The 21,784-nt window shown below is 45.5% G+C and overlaps 1 protein-coding gene across 2 annotated transcripts in view; it reads right to left on the bottom strand.

The window, feature by feature from the left end:
- The window catches only part of Trpc4ap (transient receptor potential cation channel subfamily C member 4 associated protein), a 71,927-nt gene that overhangs the window by 1,900 nt on the left and 48,243 nt on the right, over positions 1 to 21,784 (bottom strand). Inside the window, exons 9-17 of one of the 2 annotated variants that reach the window (XM_005363074.2) lie at positions 18,815 to 18,981; positions 15,051 to 15,182; positions 13,610 to 13,668; positions 11,645 to 11,746; positions 10,567 to 10,650; positions 9,502 to 9,592; positions 8,209 to 8,349; positions 7,717 to 7,825; positions 307 to 419 (exon numbers count right to left, since the gene is read on the bottom strand). In XM_005363074.2, the coding sequence (XP_005363131.1) occupies positions 307 to 419; positions 7,717 to 7,825; positions 8,209 to 8,349; positions 9,502 to 9,592; positions 10,567 to 10,650; positions 11,645 to 11,746; positions 13,610 to 13,668; positions 15,051 to 15,182; positions 18,815 to 18,981 (998 nt within the window). The remainder of the gene's footprint in view (positions 1 to 306; positions 420 to 7,716; positions 7,826 to 8,208; positions 8,350 to 9,501; positions 9,593 to 10,566; positions 10,651 to 11,644; positions 11,747 to 13,609; positions 13,669 to 15,050; positions 15,183 to 18,814; positions 18,982 to 21,784) is intronic. The other variant, XM_005363075.2, reaches the window with a different exon arrangement.

Genomic DNA, 21,784 nt, shown 5'->3' with positions numbered 1-21,784 from the left:
AGGGTGCACAGGGAAGAACACTGACCAGAGGTAGGGTAGGGTGCACAGGGAAGAACACTGACCAGAGGTAGGGTAGGGTGCACAGGGAAGAACACGGACTTTGAGTCAGAAGAATGCGGTGTCAATCTCATCCGTGCCTCAACTGACTGTGACCCCAGGAGACCTGGCATCTGATCTTAGTTCTCCTGTAAACCGGGGCACTGGGCAACACCCTAAGAGGAATTACATTTCTGGAGGGGAAGCACAAATCAGTAAGATGATCTCCAATCTACTGTCCCTGACTGCTCATTGGCTGGGATGTCTTACCTGCGTCAGTGTCTGCACATGGATGATATTGATGAGACGGAAAAGGAAGGACATCTGGGTGGGCACCTGGGATATGTAAGCGAGCAGGCGGCACTCGGACAGGACCTCAGCCACTATGGAGGGAAGCACAGGTGAGTAGCAGGTGCATCCAGGGGCAGGTCCCCCATGCCGCTGGTTAAGTCCACTTTGGTCCTGACTCCATAGCTGGTGGCCTCTCACCGCTGAAACAACTATGTTAGGGGCTGGAGAGATGCAGCTCCAGCCTCCACCTACTCCTGCACTCACACGCACACACCCACACACATGCTGCGGAATCTGTGCTTCTGCCTAAGGTGCCATCCGATTGGTTTAATAAAGAGCTAAATGGCCAACAGCTAGGCAGAAGAGAACAGGTGAGACTTCTGGGCAGAGAGAACCTGGGAGGAGGAGTCTAGGCATGTGATTTTGCCAGTAGACTCTGAGCAAGTCAGATGTACCATACTAAGATGTAACCGAGTCAGATGGCAGAACGTGGAATATTAAAAAATATGTGTTAACTAAGTTGTAAGAGCTAGTTGGGGAAAACAGAACGTGGATTAAAAAATATGTGTTAACTAAGTGGTAAGAGCTAGTTGGGGAAAAAAAACCTAAGCTAAGGCCAAGCTTTCATAATTAATAATAAGTCTCTGGATCATTATTTGCGAGATGGCGGTTGAAAGATAGTCTGACAAGAAAGCTTGCTACAATTGGTGCCCAACGTGTGGCATGTAAATTCACATAGGGCCTAAGAAAGCTGAAAAAAAAATCTTTGAAGTAGACTCGGTGGTTGAGGCCTACAGAGGCCCTGCTACTGAGCACTTGACTGAGGTTTCTGAGTGACAGGTGGGAATGCTCTGGTGGCAGAAGACTAGGTGAATGCACCTGCTGTGGAATAACCCTTTCCTACACCATGAATATGTCCTATTTTCTTTGGTTAATAAAAAGCTGACAGGCCGGAAGCTGGGCAGGAAGTATAGGCAGGACAGCCAGACACAGAGGACTCTGGTAAGAAAGAGGGCAGAGTCAGACAAGATGCCAGCCAGTCAGCCAGCTGTAGATCAAGCAGGATGTGTAAAAAAATGAGGTAAAAAGCTATGAGCCACTTTGCAAAGCATACATAGAAATGGGTTAACTTAAATGTAAGAGTTAGCTAGTAACAAGCCTGTGATGGAGGACGGTCATTGGTTAATTAAATAAAGAAGCTGCTTGCCCTGATAGGTTAAAACATAGGTGGGAGGAGTAAACAGAACAGAATGCTGGGAGGTGAGGTCAGAGACTCGACAGCTCTGCTCGTGGGGGCAGATGCCTCAGAGAGACACGATGCTCCACTCTTGCGGGCAGAGGCGAGAGCTCTGCTCTCTGAGGCACACGCGATGAAGCTCCGACCCAGGATGGACGTAGGCTAGAATCTTCCCGGTAAGACCGGTGCTCACTAAGACTGGTGCTCACAGATTATTAGAGATGGGTTGATCGGGATATCAGAATTAGCCAGTAAGGGCTAGAGCTAAAGAGCCAAGCAGTGATTAAAAGAATATAGTGTCCAGGTAATTATTTCGGGTAAAGCTAGCCTTGTGGGCAGTGGGGTGCTGGGGAGGCAGCCCCGCCGCACCTATTACAACAAGCCTGAGCTCTCTGTCAAGCATTTATAATTCATATTCAGTCTCTCAGTTATTTGGGATCAGTCAGTCAGGATAGGAAACATCTGTTTACATGGCACCCAACACGGGGCAAGAATTTACATATAAAACCTGAAAAATCTGTAAAGAGGATTCTAAACACACAAAAATGGTATCAAACTTGGCTTCTTGGTAACCATTTTTTCTTGGGTAGGCTCTGTTTGCCTCCTTTAAGAGATGGCTTCCTGACTCAGTGCTAACAGCAAAAACCATGTGGCTCTTTTAAGAAGTCCTACTACCAAACACTTAGTGGGTGGCACATTACTTGATGGCAGCATGGACTCAGAAATGTCTCAGAGTTGGGGTGGTAAATATGCCTCCAGCCAGTACTTCTACCATGAAGGAGGTGCTCATGGAACAAAGGAACGGGGCAGAGCCAGTGGCCAAAGCTGCCACTTTGATCTTAGTAACACCACTTAGCAGTTGAAAGACTCAAGTGGTCAGAAAATGATAGCGATATGGAGTGGTGGTGGTGGTGGAGGCCTTTAATCCCAGCACTTGGAATGCAGAGTCAGGCAGATCTCTGTGTGTTCAAGGCCAGTCTGGTCTACAAAATGAGTGCCAGGACAGCCAGGGTTACACAGAAAAACCCTGTCTCAAAAAACCAAAAAGAGATATTCAGTAAAGACAGATTCAGACAAACAAAACCAAACCCCTCTAAACGGTTTACAATGTGTTAAAAAATACATGTAGGATTGTGAAAGAAAAGAAAATAAAAAGGACAGAAAAGGTCCTTTAAAAAGGAGTAGATTAATAAAATTATAGCAAGCCACATAAAGATGGAAAACACAGAGAATCTGGATTATGTATATTATTGTGTTGTTTTTAAAATTGTTGGCTGCTAAAAGACCTTGGATTATGGAAGCTGCTATATCAAACCAACCCATATATTTTAAAATTATCTTGACTTCAAAATTTAAATCAAAAGATATTTTACTTTGGGGGAAAGGTTGTTATTTTGTTTCTATAGGAAATAAGAGGCTGTATATTTACTCTGGGTTAAGAAAAATTGGGTTTGATCAAGGAGGAACCCCTGAAAAATCTCTGATGAGAACTGATGGCCCAGGTGATTCAACATACAGAACAGTTTTCAAACTGCTGACTGAGATGATACAGTCTCACAAATACTCCAATCAGGACCTGATCATAATCCTAAATTTTCTCAGGGTCCCCCAAAGATTACCAGCAACCTCAATTAGCAGTCTAGAAAACTATGCCCACATTCCCAAATAAATGTTTGTTATATTTAAGGAAGGTTGGTTAGAATTTCTTATTGGTTATAAGAAGAAAGAGGATATGACACAGAAATGATGGGGGAAGGGGTAGATTATTGAATCTACTCTAATTCAAAAAAACAACTGCTAATCTCAAAATATTTTACATTGGTATAGATTTTAATTTATTGATACAAATGTAAAATTATTTCTGTTATCCTGTATGTATATTTCTACTCTTGCTTGGGGCATTGTGCTTATACAGCTTAAAAAATGTGCTTACGATGCTACAGAAAGAAAAGAAAATGGTCATAGACAGACTTACAGTGTTACAGATGCTTTTACCTGCTCAAATACAGAACAAAAAATCTTTGTTTTGACTGACTTTTGCACATGGCACACTCCATAATTGTGTCAATACATATATCACCTTTAAAAGCTTGTTTTTTCAGAAAAAAAAAATGACCAGACACCAAGGAAAACAAGTATCCCAGGTGATCCAGTCTCTCAGAGTGCCTCTGCTGCAGTTTCCTCAAAATTCTGCAACCAGAACAGCTTCAAAGCTGCTAGCTGAGATGGTCCAGCCTCACACACTGCTCCAGTCAAGACTTCAGATAAGCTCTACACTACCTCACCACACAGAGACTAAACAAAAAAAACAATAGCTAGCTCTTCCAGGATTTGACTGTTGTCGCAATTTTCTCAGGGTCCCCTAGAGATGCCATCACCCCCACATGACAGGAAGCAGTCTGGAGAATATGACACCCACATTCCCAAGAGGTGGTGTGGATCGTTTTTTGGTCACTCAATGGATTTTGGATGTTTATCATGGGGGGGGGTTACAAGCTGTTGTTGGTCATGGTCAGGGAGAAAACTGAGCAAAGGAGATTAGATTCAGGGATCTCATTCTGAAAAAGAAAAAGGGGGATATGGAAAGGATAGGAATCTATTTTAAAAAGCAACTATTAATCTCAAATATTTACATTGTTATGGATTTGTGTATTGATACAAATTTATTTTTGCTATACTGTATATATGTTTCTACTCTTGTTTAAGGTATCATACTGTAAAAGTGTAATCTATAATTAATAAACACAGGTTAGTAGTAAGTCATCTATAATTATCAAACTTGTAGTCATGTTAGGTATATTTTCAAGGTTAAACAGAGATATATTTTAGATAGATAGATGATATTCAAACACTTCAGAGACCTACAAAATACAGCATTTAAGATGTTTTAATAACCTAAGAATTCTCACGAGAGTAAGACACATCTGCTCTTGGCAACACCAATTTACTTCAAAAAAGGATGATAGGTATCGAAGAACCTTCATATGGAGTTTGCTTTTATTGTGCATAAGTAGTCACTGGGCAAGAAACTACCTGCCTTTGCCTCAACTGCTAATAGTATGCTGTCCAAACCGGACAAACAGGACACAAAAGGTGACTGCCAAACTTTGAAGACAGGGTAGGACAATCCTTCAAAACTCCTGCTTCAAAAAGAAGCCTGTCAGATATTCTAGGCCTATAGGCTGAAGATGCATTTCCCAACAGTTTCTACCATTTTGGAAGTTGCTTGTTTTGTGTTGAAAGGGAGTAGGGCCCCTTGTTCTGGCCGCCTGGCTAGTTTACACCCAAAATAATCACACAGAAACTGTATTAATTTAAATCACTGCCTGACCCATTATCTCTAGTCTCTTACTGGCTAACTCTCACATCTTGATTTAACCCATTTCTAATAATCTGTATATCACCACGAGGTTGTGGCTTACTGGGAAAGATTCAGCATCTGACCTGGCATCTCCATGGAGGCCTTCTCACTCTGCTTCCTTCCTCCCAGAATTCAGTTCTGTCTTCTCTGCCTACCTAAGTTCTGCCTTATCAGGCCAAGCAGTTTCTTTATTGATTAACCAATGAAAGCAACACATAAACAGAAGGACCTCCTACACCATTTCTGCATGTTCTCAGATGGTAATATATACTTCTCAGGTCTTTGATGGGCCTGAAGCTTCGATAGTTATAGTAAAATTGTCCTTGTTGGCAAATTCAGAAAATGACACTCACAAAAGAAATGTCAAGTGCATAAAGTTGAGAGACAGAGAAGCTTAAGCTGTTAATCTAAGAAGATGTTTTAAGGTCTAAAAAATATTTTTAGGATGTTAATATAAGTTCTGATAGAAAGAGGAACTTGTCTCTTGAGGAAGAGACCTGGTCAGTCATCCTCATCAACTCAGATCATAAAACCCAATATATGGACAAGTTCAACAGAGTTGCCATATATGCTTCAGCATTGCCAGGGCATAAATTTCATCCATTTTTCATTCAATACATGTTATGACAGAAAATGGTTTAGGTATAAAACTTTGGACTCCCTAAGATAGGATAGATAATACACAGTACTTTCTCTGAATTTGCCAAATGCAGATGGATTAGACATTGTGAAAGTGATTCTCATCTGATATCTGTTCTTACTGTATATACAGTTTTACTATGTTAAGAGTTAAAACCTTTCCTTTTTTATTTAGACAAAAAGGGAAAAATGTTGCAGAATATTTATTTACACTGTAGAGATGTGTTTCTGCCTAAGGCTCCTTCTGATTGGTCAAATAAAGAGGTAAATGGCCAATACCTAGACAGGAGAGAATAGGCGGGACTTCCAGGCAAAGAGAGAGAAACTGGGAGCAGGAATCTAGGCATACAATTTCACCAGCAGACTTGGAGAAAGCCAGAAGTGCCTTCTCCAGAGGTCACAGAGTCATGTGGCAGAATGTAGATCAAAAAAAATATGAATTAAGTTATAAGAGCTAGTTGGGAAACAGCCTAAGCTAAGGCCAAGCTTTCATAATTAATAATAAGTCTCAGGATCATTTGAGGGATGGTGGTCCAAATATAGTCTGACAAGAAAGCTTGCTACATACACATAATTAAAAATACATCAACGACAAAAGCCTGCAACAACAGGATCAATCTCCAACCGTTTTGTTATCAGGCTAAACCAAATCTCAGCGATCCCACTGGTGCTTCGGAACCATGCTCAGGAAGTGGCCCTCCTGCAGCTCCCTCCCAGTTTGTCACCAGCTCCAGTTCCTAGGTATGCTCCTTCTCAGGAAGACAGGACGAAAATGACCATAAAGAAACACAGCAAGCCTGGGAGATGGTCCGCTGGGTAAAGCACTGCTACACAGTGTGAGGTTCAGAGCTTGGATTCCTGGAACCCATGTGAAAACCCAGTGTGGCAGCATACGTATTAAAACCCCAGCTGGAGGACACAGATGAGGGCAGATCCCTGAGGCTCACTGGCCAGCCAGCCTAGCTGAATCTACAAGATGCAGCTTCAGTGGGAGACTCTGCTCAAAAAAAGGAGGAAAAAAGAGAACTGATGTCAACCTCTGGCCTCCACATGTGTGTATACATATGTGCATATACCTACACTGATATAAATCTCTCTCACACACACACATATACAGAAACAGTCAAATTTGAACCACTTTCCAGAACTTCTAACGTGGCTGATCGGTTTCTACAGCTCTCACACGTCTATGTTCACTGCCTCAGTCCAGATGCAAAGAGCGCTGAGCAAATGACCTACCAGACTACTGGGAAGGTCACCCATGCCTGATTACACTAAAGGCCATGTGACCAATCTCCTAAGAGACCCTTCTGCTTTAGAAGAAACAGGAGGTAAATGTAGTGATATAAGCGGCGGGCTGCTTCCCGCCACCCAGCTAGCTTTACCCGAAATAATTACACAGAAACTGTATTCATTTAAACACTGCCTGGCCCATTAGTTTTAGCCTCTTATTGGCTAGCTCTTACATATTGATCTAACCCATTTCTAATAATCTGCGTAGCCCACAAGGTGGCTTACAGGAAAGATCTTAACCTGCGGCTGTCTGGAGTGGGAGAATCATGGCAACTCCTTGACTCAGCTTCTTTCTCCCAGCATTCTGTTCTGTTAACTCCACCCACCTAAGGGTTGGCCTATCAAATGGGCCTAGGCAGTTTCTTTATTAATTAACCAATGAAAGCAACAGGTAAATGGTCTAATTAACTCTTACCAGGATGCTTTTTTTTTTTACCACCAATGATAATGATCAGGGACACTGTCCTTTTTAAAAGTGTCCTAAGAAACTGGCGCCACAGACCTCATAGGAAAAAAGACACGTATGTACACATATGTTTAGCTACACACAATTCTAGGTGAGGTCTGACACCCCACCCATCACAGCCACACACTAAGTCCTGCTCTGGAAACAGAATGAAGGGACCCAGCATACTGCTGAATGTTGGTCCAGAGAAAGGTGGCTTTTTCATTTACTAACATGTTGTACTTGTTCATTAAAGAATGCATGATCATGGAGAAGTCAACACAGCTGAGCCAAGACCACCACTTGACCCCAGGCACAGAGATATCTGGGAAAGAAGTTCAGCAATTCCTGGCTGGAGGCCAGGTGTCTGGCAGGCATACTGCACCACTTGTCTTGGTGCCGTGGTTCCCTCACCTTTCATGTCCACCTGGTTTTCAAATCGGTCCAGTGACAGAGTGACACAGCGCACCAGCATGTTGGAGTCCACCAGCGAGCTGTTGATCTGCTTCAGGAACACCTGGAACTGGGGCAGAGACGGCACTCGCTGGCTGGGGCTGCTGGCTGGGGCTGCTGGCTGGGGCTGCTGGCTGGGGCTGCTGGCCGGGGCTGCTGGCCGGGGCTGCTGGCTGGGGCTGCTGGCTGGGGCTGCTGGCCAGGGGCACTGATCTGCCCCAGCCCCACTACTGCCCCAGCCCCACTACTCTGCCGGTAAGATACACCAAGTGGCCTGCTGTCCCTGGGGGTCTGCTAGGATGCTGTAACCCAGCCATAGTTTTCAACCTAACATTCTTAGGGTCTGGCTCAAAGCATGACAGAGTGGGTGTAGTGAACATCTGCGCATTGCCCATTGGATCCCAGACAACCGATGCTGCAGCAAACACCATGGGGCCCCTGGGCGAGCCTTACCTTTGCATCAGTGTTGATGTATTTATTGAATCTCTTGAATGCATCGACGTTGAACTTCATCAGCTCTCCCAGGAGGTCAAAGTAGCTCTGGAGTACATCCCTCGACTTGCACTCACTGTCCACAATGCAGTATAAGATGTGCTGGGGTGAGCAGGGGACAGGGTGAGGGTGTGCATGGGGCTGCTCCTGCCTGTTTGCCACTCAGGCCTGGCCTGAAGCTCAGAACACTTGCTTGCTTCAAGCCAGCATCCAGGTGGATGGAACCTACAACTCTCTAGGTTCTTTGCTGAGGCTACTTAGTGGCTCCAAGGGAAGAAAGAGCCAGGTGAATAACCTCAGCAGAGAGGCACTGGGTAGGCAAGGAATATTCGCTTTGCAGGGCTCGCAGATGAAGCTTTTGACCTGCTCTGCAGCCACCTTCATGGACAAAGTGTCTGTCTCCAGATCTAGCAGGATTGCTGTCCAAGCACTAGGGCCACTTAAGTAAATGGAGGACAGAACTTAAGTGCAGTATACACATTGTGACCCTAAGGGCTGTCTTTAGGTTTATCAATGAGACTGTTTAAAACATAAGAATCAATAAATATTTATTGAGAATAAGAAGCCAATTTAACTCCTGTTTTCACATTTTCCAATTTTGTTTTCTGCCTGTTTTTTATTTCCCCCCTACTTCCCTTTCTTCCTTCCTTTCTTTCATTGGTGCTTTGTTTATATGAGACAAGGTTTGCCTTGAATTTGTAGAACCCCTGCTTCTGCTTCTAAAAAGCTGGGATTTCCATCAAGCTCAACTCACTTTCTTGAACTTATATTGATTTGGCAATTATTTTCCTTTACAATTTATGGGTCAGTTTCTTGTTCATAGTAATGAAAAAAACAACAAACAACAACAATAACAAAACCATGTGTAATTCAGCCATTTGCTCCCTTATGAATCTTTTTTTTTGTAGGTCACTGATAAATATGGGAATATTAACTTGTAGTCAATACCAAATATCCTCAGGGTCCAAGGCCTTGCTGGGTAACTTTATAGTCTATATTCCTGCATGCTGACCTGAGTCCCTCAGTCACTTAGCAGTACTTACAGGGAGCCCAGAGCTGGCAACCCAGGGCAAACACTAGAACAATGTGCACTTGGGAAAACCAGACTCTGTCCCTGAGCAAACTACTTAAGGCTCAGAATGAGAACTCAGAGAAAGGGGCTAGGGAGGACGGCACCTGACCCCCAGCTCCTCAGCCATACCTCCAGAAGGGCTAGGGAGGACGGCACCTGACACCCCAGCTCCTCAGCCATACCTCCAGAAGGCCTCGCTTCAGCAGGAACATCTGGTCTGCATAGGAGGTGGTCCCTCGGAGGAAACTTTCCACAGCCCGGGCTTGCCAAAACCTGTGACCCAAATGTTGACCCCTGACCCGGGTGGCGATGGCTGCCCTCTCCTGGTCGAGGTTCAATCCCCCAGGGCTAGAGTTGTCTGCAGCCAAGTATCTGACATTTATTGAACATTTTCTAGTCTTGGGCCTCATCCTTAGATCTTGAGGACAGAGCAGCGAACAAAGAATTGCTATCCCCCTATCAGGGCGCTCACAGCTCAGCAGGGACCTGTCTTTCATGCGGCTGTACCAGACAGGGTTTGCATGGCATAGGTAGTGGCATGAAGGCTCAAAGAGTGGCCGCTAGTTAAGTTCCATGTGAAAATACTCTAGGCTCACTCTCAGAAGACTGGAAAGACATGAACTTTGGAGCCAGGGAGGTGTGTGGCCAGCAGTAGGGCATGTGTGGACAAGTCACTGAGCTGGTCTAAAGAGAAAACAGACACCGAGTAGACCAGAGGGCTCGGCTGGGATCCACAAGGGAAGGTCTGAATAGGAAAGGCTAAGGTGACAGAGACCCTGTAGGGACAGAGCCTTACACCCAGGCCTGTTGGGATCCCTCCTGTCTGTGGTCTTCATTAACTTTCCCAGGTGGCTAGGAACTCTGCAGCCTCTTCCTTGGTGCCTGGCCACCTAGTAGATGGCTTCTGGGGCAGCTGCTGGATCTGTTTCTTCCCATGCTGCACTGAAGCAGGTTTCTTCCTTTTCACGCTTATTTCTTATAACCCCAGGTAATGTCACACAGGGCCTGGATCCCATTTTTGCCCCACCGCTCTAGTGCCAGCTGGATGAATGCTCAGTCACCCCCTGGCATACCCTGTTAGTATGTGACAGGGGTACACATACTTACCCACTGAGTCACATGAAGGCAGTAGCAGTGAGGCCAACTTCCCCCATTGGTGATCACTCTTAAGGAGTGGATGAAAGACTAGCCAATTGGGAAACCCTGGCTCCTAGACCCCCTAAGAAGTGCGCCTGTCACAGACTCACCTGAATGAAGACTCTGCTGGCTCCTTCTTCATGACCTGCAGCAGCCGAGTTAGTAAGCCCCTCTTGCCATCACACACCAAACTCCTAAAATCAAAGGGACAGGGCACCGGTGACAGATCTGAATGAGCTAGGTTCCTGTGCTGGTGCAGACAGGTGACAGAACAGGCGAGGCAGGGATGCTCTCTTGCTCCACCCTGTGTCAGGACATCAGAGACTGCAGCTGTCAATTCAACAGCCACGCGCATTTCTATTGCATAGGCCAGTTTTCTCTCTTCAGACTGGCTGGCAAGAGGCAGAGGCACATCCGGGGACAGACAGGGCTGAGAACAGCCAGAGGAAGGGCCATTTATATCACAAGTGGGTTTAATCCAGGCTACAGCAGAGTATGCCAGATGGAACAAAGTCTGTACCAATTGGGCAGGGCCCAGAGTTCACTCTCCTGCCCTGGGGTCATTTCCAGCTGAGCTGTGGGCTTCCAGGCCCCAGTTTCTTGTCTATGAGGCAAAGGAAGAAGAAAACGACTAGGCCTGTCATGGTGGCAGGTGTCTGGGCCCTTAACCTCTCTCTTCACACAGCAGTTCCACTTCCATCCCCTGCAGACACCAGAGCAGCGCTGTGTTCATCTTATCAGGATGTTGGGGAGTTAATGGCTCTGGTTTCTGGATAAGGTCCATAAACTCCTGTGAGCCTGGCATGTCACTGTGCTGTTCCCAAAGACGAGGTAGACACAGCCAGCACACAGGACCTGATTCTTGGCAGGGGGTAAAGAATCTGCTTACCCTGCTTGGCACAGCTGTCACTGGGCAGGGGATGAGAAGGATGACAGCAAAGGGGCCGTTTGCATGGGACAAGGTGGAGGGAGAGATTGCCTTTATCCTCTCCATACAGAGAGGAAGATGATAATGGCTCTTCCTTCTGAGAGATGCTGTGATGTTCAGTTAGGAAAGCAAGAGATGTGAGTATCTAGCACATGAAGCCCGTGGGGCATGGTAGCTACGCGTGAGAAAGGGCAAGTATGCACACCTGTGTGTGCCCTCCTGCGAGCCCTGTAGCCACAGCTGTCCCCCACCAGGATCACCTGTCAGTGTTGAGGACAGCTTCCACCTCAGGGATGTTGGCTTTCAGAGAGATGGCACTGAGTTCATTTAGCTCCTGATTGTTGAGCAGCAGGTACTTGTTCCTGAAACAAATGGGTTCAAAGGGTAAAGGGCAGGGCTGGGGCTGCTGAGCGGCCCTGCAGTGGAGCAGTAAGCTCTGTCCCTGCTGTGGGGAAGAGAAACTGAGACTCCAGCAGCCCTTCCACACCTGCTTGCCACTCACTACCAAGGCCCTTCCCTCGGCATCTCCAGGTCTCCATCTTGTGCACTGGACATTTCTATATGACTTCTCAAAGCCACCGGCACCTCAGCATGTCCAGTCCATCTGCCATCTTACTCTGGGAGCCTAGCCCTGCTGCAGCGTTCGTTCTCAGTGGCCAGAGTCACCTAAGCAGAGGTCTGAGCAGCTGTGACAGAGCTGTTCTCTTCATCCAGGCTTGTCATTATGGGTCTGTGCAGCACAGAGCCAGCATCCTCAGCTGTTTTCCACAGGAAGGGAACTCTCACATGGTTCCTTGGGTGGTTTTCAGAATAGGGCTTGGACTCTGTCACTATTGAAAACGCTTCCTCCAAACCCCACCACTTCAGGTGTGTAATACCTGGGAGTGAACATGACTCAGAGACCTTGTGCAGCCAGGCCGCCTCTGCAGCCACATTACACACTGAGCAGCTCACACCCACACCATCTGGACACTCTGCCCTGACCATGCCATGTCCTTCCTGCAGGGGCTTCTCCACATGTGGGCCTTCTGGCTAGAACACTCTCTCAGGCTGCCTCTTTGCCCCACTCAGGCCTCTGCTCACAAATTGCTTCTGCAGTAAAGCGTCACTGGGTACCAGGCAGCCGGGCAGGAAACCTGGCCACTGTCCTTTCACAGAGCTGAGTTCTGCTCCCACACACTGTGCCCTCTCACTGGCGACCTTCTCCAATGCTATACTTCCTTCCCAGATGTCCCTTCATGACAGCACAGGCCATAGTATTTCCATTCCTCGCTGCATCCTCTGAGCCAGGCATACAGAAATGCTCATTTGAGAGTTTGAAGAAAGCTAGGAACAGACAGACAGACAGACAGATAGACAGACACACACACACACACACCATCCCCCCCAAAAACCCAAAGACAAAAAGAAAATGAGTGCAATTTTGTAATAAAATCTGTGCCTTCAGCCACAGATGCTCTCACAAGAGAGAATCACAAAAGAGATAGAGGCTCCCAGGCCACACTGTCCTTGGGCATATTCTATTAGCTTATACAATGTTCCAAAACTTTAAACCAACATTTAAAAGCCAGGTTAACACCCAGCACTGTGAGAAAACCAAAAGGACAAACTCCCCATAGTTAACTCACCCTCTAAGCTTTCATTTCTGGCTTTCTTTGGGACACCAAAAAATAAGTGAATGAATGAACAAATAAACAAATAATCACATAACTATCAGAAGCCATGTACCAGTGTGCCCACTTCTTTATGCATACACAGCTGTTGGGTCACCAAAGTCCTTACTGTAAAGCTAAGTCCTACATCACGGGCTTCTCCTCCTTCCCTGCACTGTTTTCTTTATAATGGACAATTATTTTCTTGTACATTCTCCACTAAAAGCTTAAACATTAAAAATCAAAGATTAGAACATCTCAAAAAGTGTGTGCGCTGGAGGGGGGGTCAATACATTTCATTGTGGAAGTGGGAGCCCCCCACGTTTTCAGTCAGGGCTCTCTGAAGCTCAAGGCCAGTTACTGAAGAAATGTGCTGCTCCAAGGGTAATGAGTGGCAGCCACTTCTGTCCTTTCAGAGGGGCTGTGAAGATGCAGGAAAAACCCAGTTCTAGATAAAGGAAGGACAGCCACACCAGGACACTGGGTGGCTCCTGCCAGGCCTTTGAGTCAGAAGTCAGAGAGAAGATGAGGGGAACTGCCTGGAGATTCCACCTCCAGGGCACATATACTTACTCATGGTGGTCACTGAAACTCTGGAGAAGCCTCAAAAACTGGATCTTCAGGGTAATGTCCTATAACACACATTAAAGCTATATTAGTCAGGATACTTCTATATAAAATAAGTATGGACTCTGGTGACATCCCTGTCTTGTGACACTGTTTCTTTTGAGTTCCTGTCCTAAGCACAGCAGGGGTTTTTCTTTTTTTCTTTTTTCTTTTTTCTTTTTTTGGTTTTTCGAGACAGGGTTTCTCTGTGGCTTTGGAGCCTGTCCTGGAACAAGCTCTGTAGACCAGGCTGGTCTCGAACTCACAGAGATCCGCCTGCCTCTGCCTCCCGAGTGCTGGGATTAAAGGCGTGCGCCACCATCGCCCGGCCGCAGGGGTTTTTCTTTAGCTGAAAAGTCAGACTTTCATACCTGACCAGTGCCAAGGTAAACGAATGCAAACCTTTTATACCAACAATGTCATAGCATAGCAGATTAAAAAAAAAATCACTCAAGTCCCTTTACATGTGAGGCTAGCTTAAAAGCTAAAATGAAAACCTGTAAGTATCAGAAAGACCTGGCCCAGAGATCCTGGGCAGAGATGCTTAGGAGCTGAGGGAGGTGTGTGGATGAGAGAGAGGCCAATAAGGCTATGGCTTCAATGTCCTGCAGTAACCAGACAGAGTCAACCTATGAACCAGAGAGCTGGGCAAGAAGGCCTGGGCCACTTAGGTTTGGCTGGTGGGAGCTTCCCAGGAGAAATAAGCAATTCTAATCGAGGAGCAGGGCCAGGAAATTAACATAAATACAGATCGGCTCCTCCTAATGCACTGGCTCAGGAGTGTCCAGGGCAGAGGCTGCACGGGTCCTCCCAAACATCCCAAACACAAGCTAACGGCATCACAGAAGCATCTCCAAGGGACCAAACCATTAAAGAGATAAATTGCAAAAGGAAAAACAGAAGATGTAGTGTGTTTACACAGCAAAGACCAAGTGATTTCTGAATAAGTCAGACATGTTATCTAGAAATGCAAACTATACTCCTTTTAAATTATTCACTCAGATGGACAGAAGAAAAGCATTCTGACAAGGCCAAAGAGAACAACAAAATGGGAGGAGGCACTGAGGAAATGCAGTGCAGGAACCCAGGGCGCCAGGTTCTGCTGGCTTTACTAACTTCAGGTCTTGGAGCACTTTCCTGACAAGGGGCTGGGAGGGCTGCTCTGAGGCCAACGGGCACATGACCTTTATTGTCCAAGAACACAGAAGCTCAGAGGCTCTGTGACTCAGTCACGATCTCCTGAAAAGCTGAGTGGCAAAGGATGCCTGATTCTCAGTTTAACGTCCCCTGAGAAATAACAACTTCCTCTCTGATCTCATCTTCAAGAATGAGACACTCAGGGTCGGCAGCAGCCCTTAAAGAGCTAACGCCTAGTGAACACCCTGCTGCTCCCAGGTCTCCTGCTTACCGGGCTACAGTCACAGTTCTGGTTGTGACCATGGAGGACAAGGGCGGAGGCTGAATGCTTCCTCCAAATCAGTTTGTCAAACAAATTATTGAGTCCTGGGATCAACTTGAACTCAGCAATCATCCTGTGGACCTGTGTGAGGAGGGAAGGGAAACAGTGACACCATAGTGAGACGGATGTGTGCCAAGATTAGTACAGACAGCCACCCTCAGGATGAAGAGGAACCGAGTGCTGCCACTTAAAGACAGCATCCACGCAGCTTCTACCTTGACTGCACAGAAAATGTTTGTGTGTGGTGTACAAGTGAGTGCATGCACACGTGTGCTGGTGCCCTCAGAAGCAGGAAAGGCATCAGATCCTCTGGGAATGCAACTCACCATGAGGAGTGTGCCATCCTACTTGGCTTAAATTTTTTTTTTTTTTTTTTTAAAGACAGGGTTTCTCTGTGTAACCCGGGTGGTCCTGAAACATGCTTTGTAAACTCAGTGATCCACTTGCCTCTGCCTCCCGAATGCTGGGATTAAAGGTGTGTACCACCATGCCCAGCTAGAAACTTGTTAATTTTAAGGGTTGGAGACATGGCTCAGTGGTTAAAAGTACTGGCTACTCCTCCAGAGGCTTTGATTGGACATCTACACAGCTGTTCACAATCTTCTGTAACTCTAGTCGCTGAGGATCTACTACCCTCTTCTGGTGTTTGAGGGCACTACACCCACAGTGCATAGACACCCGGTTAGGCAAAACACCCAGACACATAAAAAAAGAGAGACATGATGGTCTTTAACTTGTTTTTGTTATTGTATGTGTATGGATGTTTTGTCTGCATATACACCTATGCATCACATGTGTGCCAATGCCAATTAAGGCCAAAAAAAGTGTCAGCTCCCCTGGAACTGAATTTATATACGGTTGTGAACTGCCATGTAGGTGCTGGGATTCAAACCTGAGTCTTCTGGAAGAGTAGCCACTCTTAAACACTGAACCATTTCTTCAGTCCCAAGAAAATGTTCTTAAATCACAAGAAAAAAACCAACCTTATCTATGGAGAGAAATTTGTATCTCAAACAATCCTGCTTTTCCAGACAGGCAAAGGAGTCAGAGTCTTAGCTGACTCTGGCACCTGTGACTGTGTCAGTTCACAGCTGGTAGGTGCTATTTCAGGAGGATCAAAGATCAAAAGGAAGGATCTATTGGAGGAAGCAGATCACTGGGGACAGATCCTTCAGAGTACCTTGTCCCTGGCCCCTCCTGTCTTTTTCTCTGTTTCTTGGCTGTCACAACAGGGACTGTTCTGTTGTGTAACACTCTTCTTGCCACAAGATACCTCTAAAACAATGAGTTGAAATAAATCTTCCTCATCCAGACAGCTTTCCATAGTGACATAAAACCCTGATTAAAGAAAATACACTCAGCTGAATAAGAGATTCTAACTGGAGCTCAAAAGATCAGAGTACCATAGAAAAGCAGACCATAGAGACAGACTGCTCACGAAGCTTGGAGTGGTAGCAAACGCCTTTAAGCCCAGTATTTGGGAGGTAGAGGCAGGTGGATCTCTGTGAGTTCAAGGCCAGCCTGGTTTACAAAGTGAGTCAGGACAGCCAGGGTTATACAGAGAAACACTGTCTTGAAAAACAAAACAACCCAAAAAACCAAGCTGACAAAAAAAAAAAAGTCTATTCATGAGGTTTCAATGGGCACAGGATATAGAGGTCATTCCCAATACAATCTGGTAAATAATTTTTATATTTTGCCCATATCCTAAAGTTTTTTTTTAAATATTTATTTATTTATTATGTATACAATATTCTGTCTGTGTGTGTTTGCAGACCAGAAGAGGGCAGCAGACCTCGTTACAGATGGTTGTGAGCCACCATGTGGTTGCCAGGAATTGAACTCATGACCTTTGGAAGAGCACTCTTAACCACTGATCCATCTCTCCAGGCCATATCCTAAAGTTTTATGGGACACTGAGTTTAAAGGTGACAGGCTAATTAATTAGGAGGAGGAAATTTTAAGACAGCATACCATTTGGGCTGTGGCATGGTTACTACTGGCTGCTTTAAGCTAATTTGACAGCGAAAACTGGGAGCAAAAAGCATAGAAGAACTTATAAAGCAAAGTGGGTTAGCCAGAAAAAGAAGGAATTGAAAGTTGTGGATAAAGAGGATGTGGTTGGGAAAGAGATCCGTGGCCATTAAAAAGAAGCCAAGCACTATGCACAGGCCTAGAAAACACAGGAAAGCACCTAACAGGCAGCTCCAGGTCTGCCCCTAAGGTCAGAAGCTCATTGGAGCACTCTGCTGAGAGCAGACAGTGGTCAGGGTGCTTTGCTCACACAGGGCCATCTAGGAAGTACTTCCCAGACACTAAAGACCACTATAGCTGTGGTCCAGGGGGACCCAGCTATTTCCTAACTTAGCAGCACACCTTACTACTACCACTCGCAGGGTGTTAGTCTTTTGCTTTGTTTTTATGACAGTGTCTTGCTATATAGCCCAGATTGGCTCTGAACTTGGTATCCTCATGCCCTCTCTTCCTGAGTTCTGGGATTATAGATTTACAACACTATGCCCAGCTCATGTGATGCTGGTTTTTTTGGGCACACAGCATGCAAGAGTTATGGAATCATTGAGGCTTTCACTGAAATTTCAAAAGGCCTAGAGGAGGGTGGTGCATGAACCCAAGCTGTGATGGAGACCCCAGGATGTATCTATAGCAACTACAGAAGAAAGTTGCAGACAAATGTCCAGGAGAAATGCCATGAAGGCAGAAATGACAAGGTCACAGGGCAAAGCTCCCAAGTCATTGGAATTCACTTAAAGACACTGCACACCCCATTCTAACACAGGGCTACAGGTTTAATGGTTTCTCTGTTGAGTTTCAGCCTCACTTTCACCTAGCCCTTCTTTGTCAGTCATCAGGGCCCCTGACTTTGGTTCCCAGCATCCATGTCAGGTGGCTCACAACTCCAGCTCCAGGGAATCTGGTGTCCTCTCCTGGCTTCCATGGGAACCAGCACATATGTGGTGATACACACACACACATACTTTTTTTTTTTACAAGGTTTATAACAGTGAAAGCCTTGGTGCTCAGTTGCTCTACTGCACCTACATGACAGGCCTTTTTAAAAAAGATAATATTTTAATTTTTTGAGTCTATAATTGCATCATTTCTCTTTTCCCTTTTCTCCCTCCAAACCCTTCCATGTATACCTTCATTTTCACTCTTTCAATTCATGGCCTCTTTTTCTTTAATCATTGTTATAGAAATATATGTGTGTACACACACGCACAGACTATTTCTGAATACATAAATACAACCTGCAGAGTCTATGTAATGTTACTTCTATGTACGTTTTCAGGGCTGACCATTTGGTATTAGAGAACCAATTGGTGTGCCCTTCACAGAGTCAGTTTTTTTCTCAACATAAGGTTTCTCTGTAGTTCCTGTAGTGGAACTCACTATGGAGACCACACTTGTCTCTGCCTCCCGAGCACCACCACGCCTGGCACACAGTGTATGTCTTTAATCTTACATTACTAAAATAAAGGTCTTCTCTTGGCCTGCACAGTTGCTATCTAGAACTGGTGCCTGAAGCCCAGAGCAGATGCTCCAGTCTCTAGATTCAGTCTGGTTTCCTTACAAGGAGGCAAATAACCCACAGCCTCTGCTGAGCTAGAGAGTGTGCAGGTGCACCTAGATAACCCACAGGTTATGCGGCGTCTGCTCTCACCCCTCCTGCTCTGAGGCTGGGGAGCACCCACCTGGTTTCGCTGACGTCCCATCAGCAGCACACAGAGGACATAGAGCACTTCCAGTTTGTACATGATCTCATGCATAATCTTCATGGACTGGGGCAGCTGGGTCCTGGCTGAGGTATGTGGCAACGCATTCTCCTCTGAGGTGCCTAGAGGGGGGAACACAGTGGAGGCTGGCACAGCCCCCGTAAGAAGGGTGAAGCTCCTGAGGAAACTTGCTCTACCCACAGGTGTCTTGTGAAGAAACTGGGATTAAGGAGCCACCAGACCAGACTCAACCCTCACTAGACATTTTAAAAGCTAGGAAACCTCCTTCTACCCACAAGAGCAGCTTAGAAAGCTAGGGAAGGCCTCCGCAGTTCTGCACTCTCCAACATCAGGTACTGCATTCCCACACAGCCACAGAGGCAGCCTCTCCCTGTTCTTGTCAGCAATCAGACAGTCAGATGCCTGGCAACAAATAGTGGAGAACATTCTTCAGGTCTGCAGTGGCTAAGTGCTGTCTACATCGCTAACAAGATTTCCCTTTAGGTAATCGCTCTCATTCACTTCACTGCCCACGTAACAAGAGTCCAGCCCTGGATTCTTAGGAAGAGCTCTGACAATGGACGGTGATGCGAGATGACAGGAAGCGGCATGGCACAGGAGCTAAGAGCACAGATGCAGAGCCAGGCTGCAGTCTAACCACAGGCCTGGCTGTGTGGCGGTGGGGAAGCCGGATGACTTCTCCGTGTTTCCTAGTCATCCTCTTTTGTGAGACAGCGGTGACATCAGTAGCCACTCCCTGCTACTGTTATAAGGATGGAAAGAACTGACATACGGAAGGTGCTTAGAACAACACCTGCACGAGTAAACAACACGCAAGGATGGTAAATAAAGTAAAAAACCAGTTCCGCTCTGCTAATACTTGCCTGTTGTAATTTAAAAATTAAAAAAGTTAACACAAACTGTGCCTATTAATAGGACATATTATATGAATTTTGATAAGATAGACACATACATATACATTGCTTAACAAATGATTTAATAAGTTAAATATTATCTTCTCAAAGTTTTTTGGGATATAGGGTAATATAGTATATACGTGTTTTCTATAATCACAGGGCAATAACCCACTGGAACTTTCTGTTTTTATTTTTATTTATTTATTTCATTTTTTGATATTGGGTTTCTCTGTGTAGCACTGGCTATTCTGAAACTCACTCTCTAGATCAGGTTATCCGCCAACTCAGAGATCTGCCTGCCTCTGCCTCCCAAGTGCTGGGATTAAAGGTGTGTGCACCAATGCCCAGCTTTTGTTTTTAATTTAATTAAATTCATTAATTAATTTGAGGGAAGGTCTCACTCTGTAGGCCTGGAACTTGCTATGTGGCTCAAGATAGCCTTGAACTCAGACATCCACCTGCCAGTGCTTTCCATGAGACCTGAGCAGACGGGGACTCCTCATTGCCATCTAACTGTAAGTTAGGCACTTGTGCTCTCTTTTTGAGTTAGTCTGTGTGCGCTGCCTGGAAATCAAAGTGTCAACAGGCAAAGCTAAAGGAAAAATTATCACTAAAAGCAATTCTAAGTGAGAAAATGGAATCCATTTAGTACACTTTTCTCTACACAGGAGAAAAGCATGATCCACCCCATCCCCACTGGATCCCCTCACCAATGGCCAGAACACTGGTCTGAGGAGACTGGGTAGCAGCACAAAGACTCTTGCCTTGGTAAACCACTTGAGCCCTTTTTTTTTATTGGTTTTCCAAGACAGGGTTTCTCTGCGTAACAGTCCTGGCTGTTTGGCTGTCCTGGCTCTGTAGAGTGGGCTGGCCTTGAACATTCTTATTTAACCTGGCTCTGGAGAGCTCTGGAAAGGCCTGAAGGAGGACATGGCTATGGGAGGAGAGGTCCAGACTGGTACACCAGTGGTGCCAGACGTAATGAGTATCCATGTGGGAGAGGGCAGTCCATTTGGTACACAGAGAAAAGGTGGGGTAGGGTGGGGAGTGAGAACATGAAGTATGAATTGTTACCTTAGAGGTTTAATTTGTATTTTTATAATGGCTAAAGTTGCTGGGCAGCTTTTCATGTGTGTTCAGCCATTTTTTTTGTGTTTGGAGAAATGTCTATTTAGATCCCTGTCTGTATTTTGGAATGAGTTGTCTCTTTATTCCTCCTCTATGGGTGTTCTTTATATGCTTTGTTTTAAATTCATGTGCATGTTCATGTCTGTGTGAGGCCAGGAGAGGGCTCTGGATCCCTGGGAATCAAATTCAAGTCCTCTAAAAGAGCAATAAACAGCCAGGTGGTAGTGGCGCACACCTTTTATCCCAGCACTCAGGAGGCAGAGGCAGGTGGATCTCTGACTTTGAGGCCAGCCTGGTCTACAGAGCAAGTTCCAGGAAACCTCCAAAGCTACAGAGAAACCCTGTATCAAAAACCCAAAAAACAAACAAAAACAAAAAAAAAAAAAAGAAGAAGCAGCAGCGGTGTTTTTAATTGCTGGGTTATTTCTTCAGCCCCATGTTCTTTTTATCATTTAATTAATTAACTCTTTTGGTCAGTACTTGGCACTGAACATAGGGTGGCACATGTGCCAAATAAATCACATCCCTTGACTTCTCTATTCATTCTATATTCAAGTCCCTTATTACACATGTGGTTTGCAGAACTGTTCTGTTCTGTGGGTTTGCCTTTTCTGCTTCTTAGTGATGTTTTTAAGACTTTTAGGTAGTCTACTAATCTCCTTGCTGTGCTCAGTGGCACATCTGTTGAAACCACGGGAAAACTCGTCAGGAAGACCTTCCCTTCCATGTGCTATGCACTTCATATGCTTCCCAAAGGCACCCTGCATACCTGCCTAAAGACTAACAATGAGATCAGAGACATGCAAATTGTCTCCAGCATCCCTAAGGGAAACCTCTATAGGCAACAGGCCACATACTCTCCCGAGGAGGCTGCTAAATTGGATGTAGAAGTTTTTTTTTTTTT

This window comes from Microtus ochrogaster, linkage group LG8 (genome assembly GCF_000317375.1).
Source record: "Microtus ochrogaster isolate Prairie Vole_2 linkage group LG8, MicOch1.0, whole genome shotgun sequence".
NCBI classification, from domain to species: Eukaryota; Metazoa; Chordata; class Mammalia; order Rodentia; family Cricetidae; genus Microtus; species Microtus ochrogaster.
This window is presented reverse-complemented; position numbering and strand designations above follow the sequence as displayed.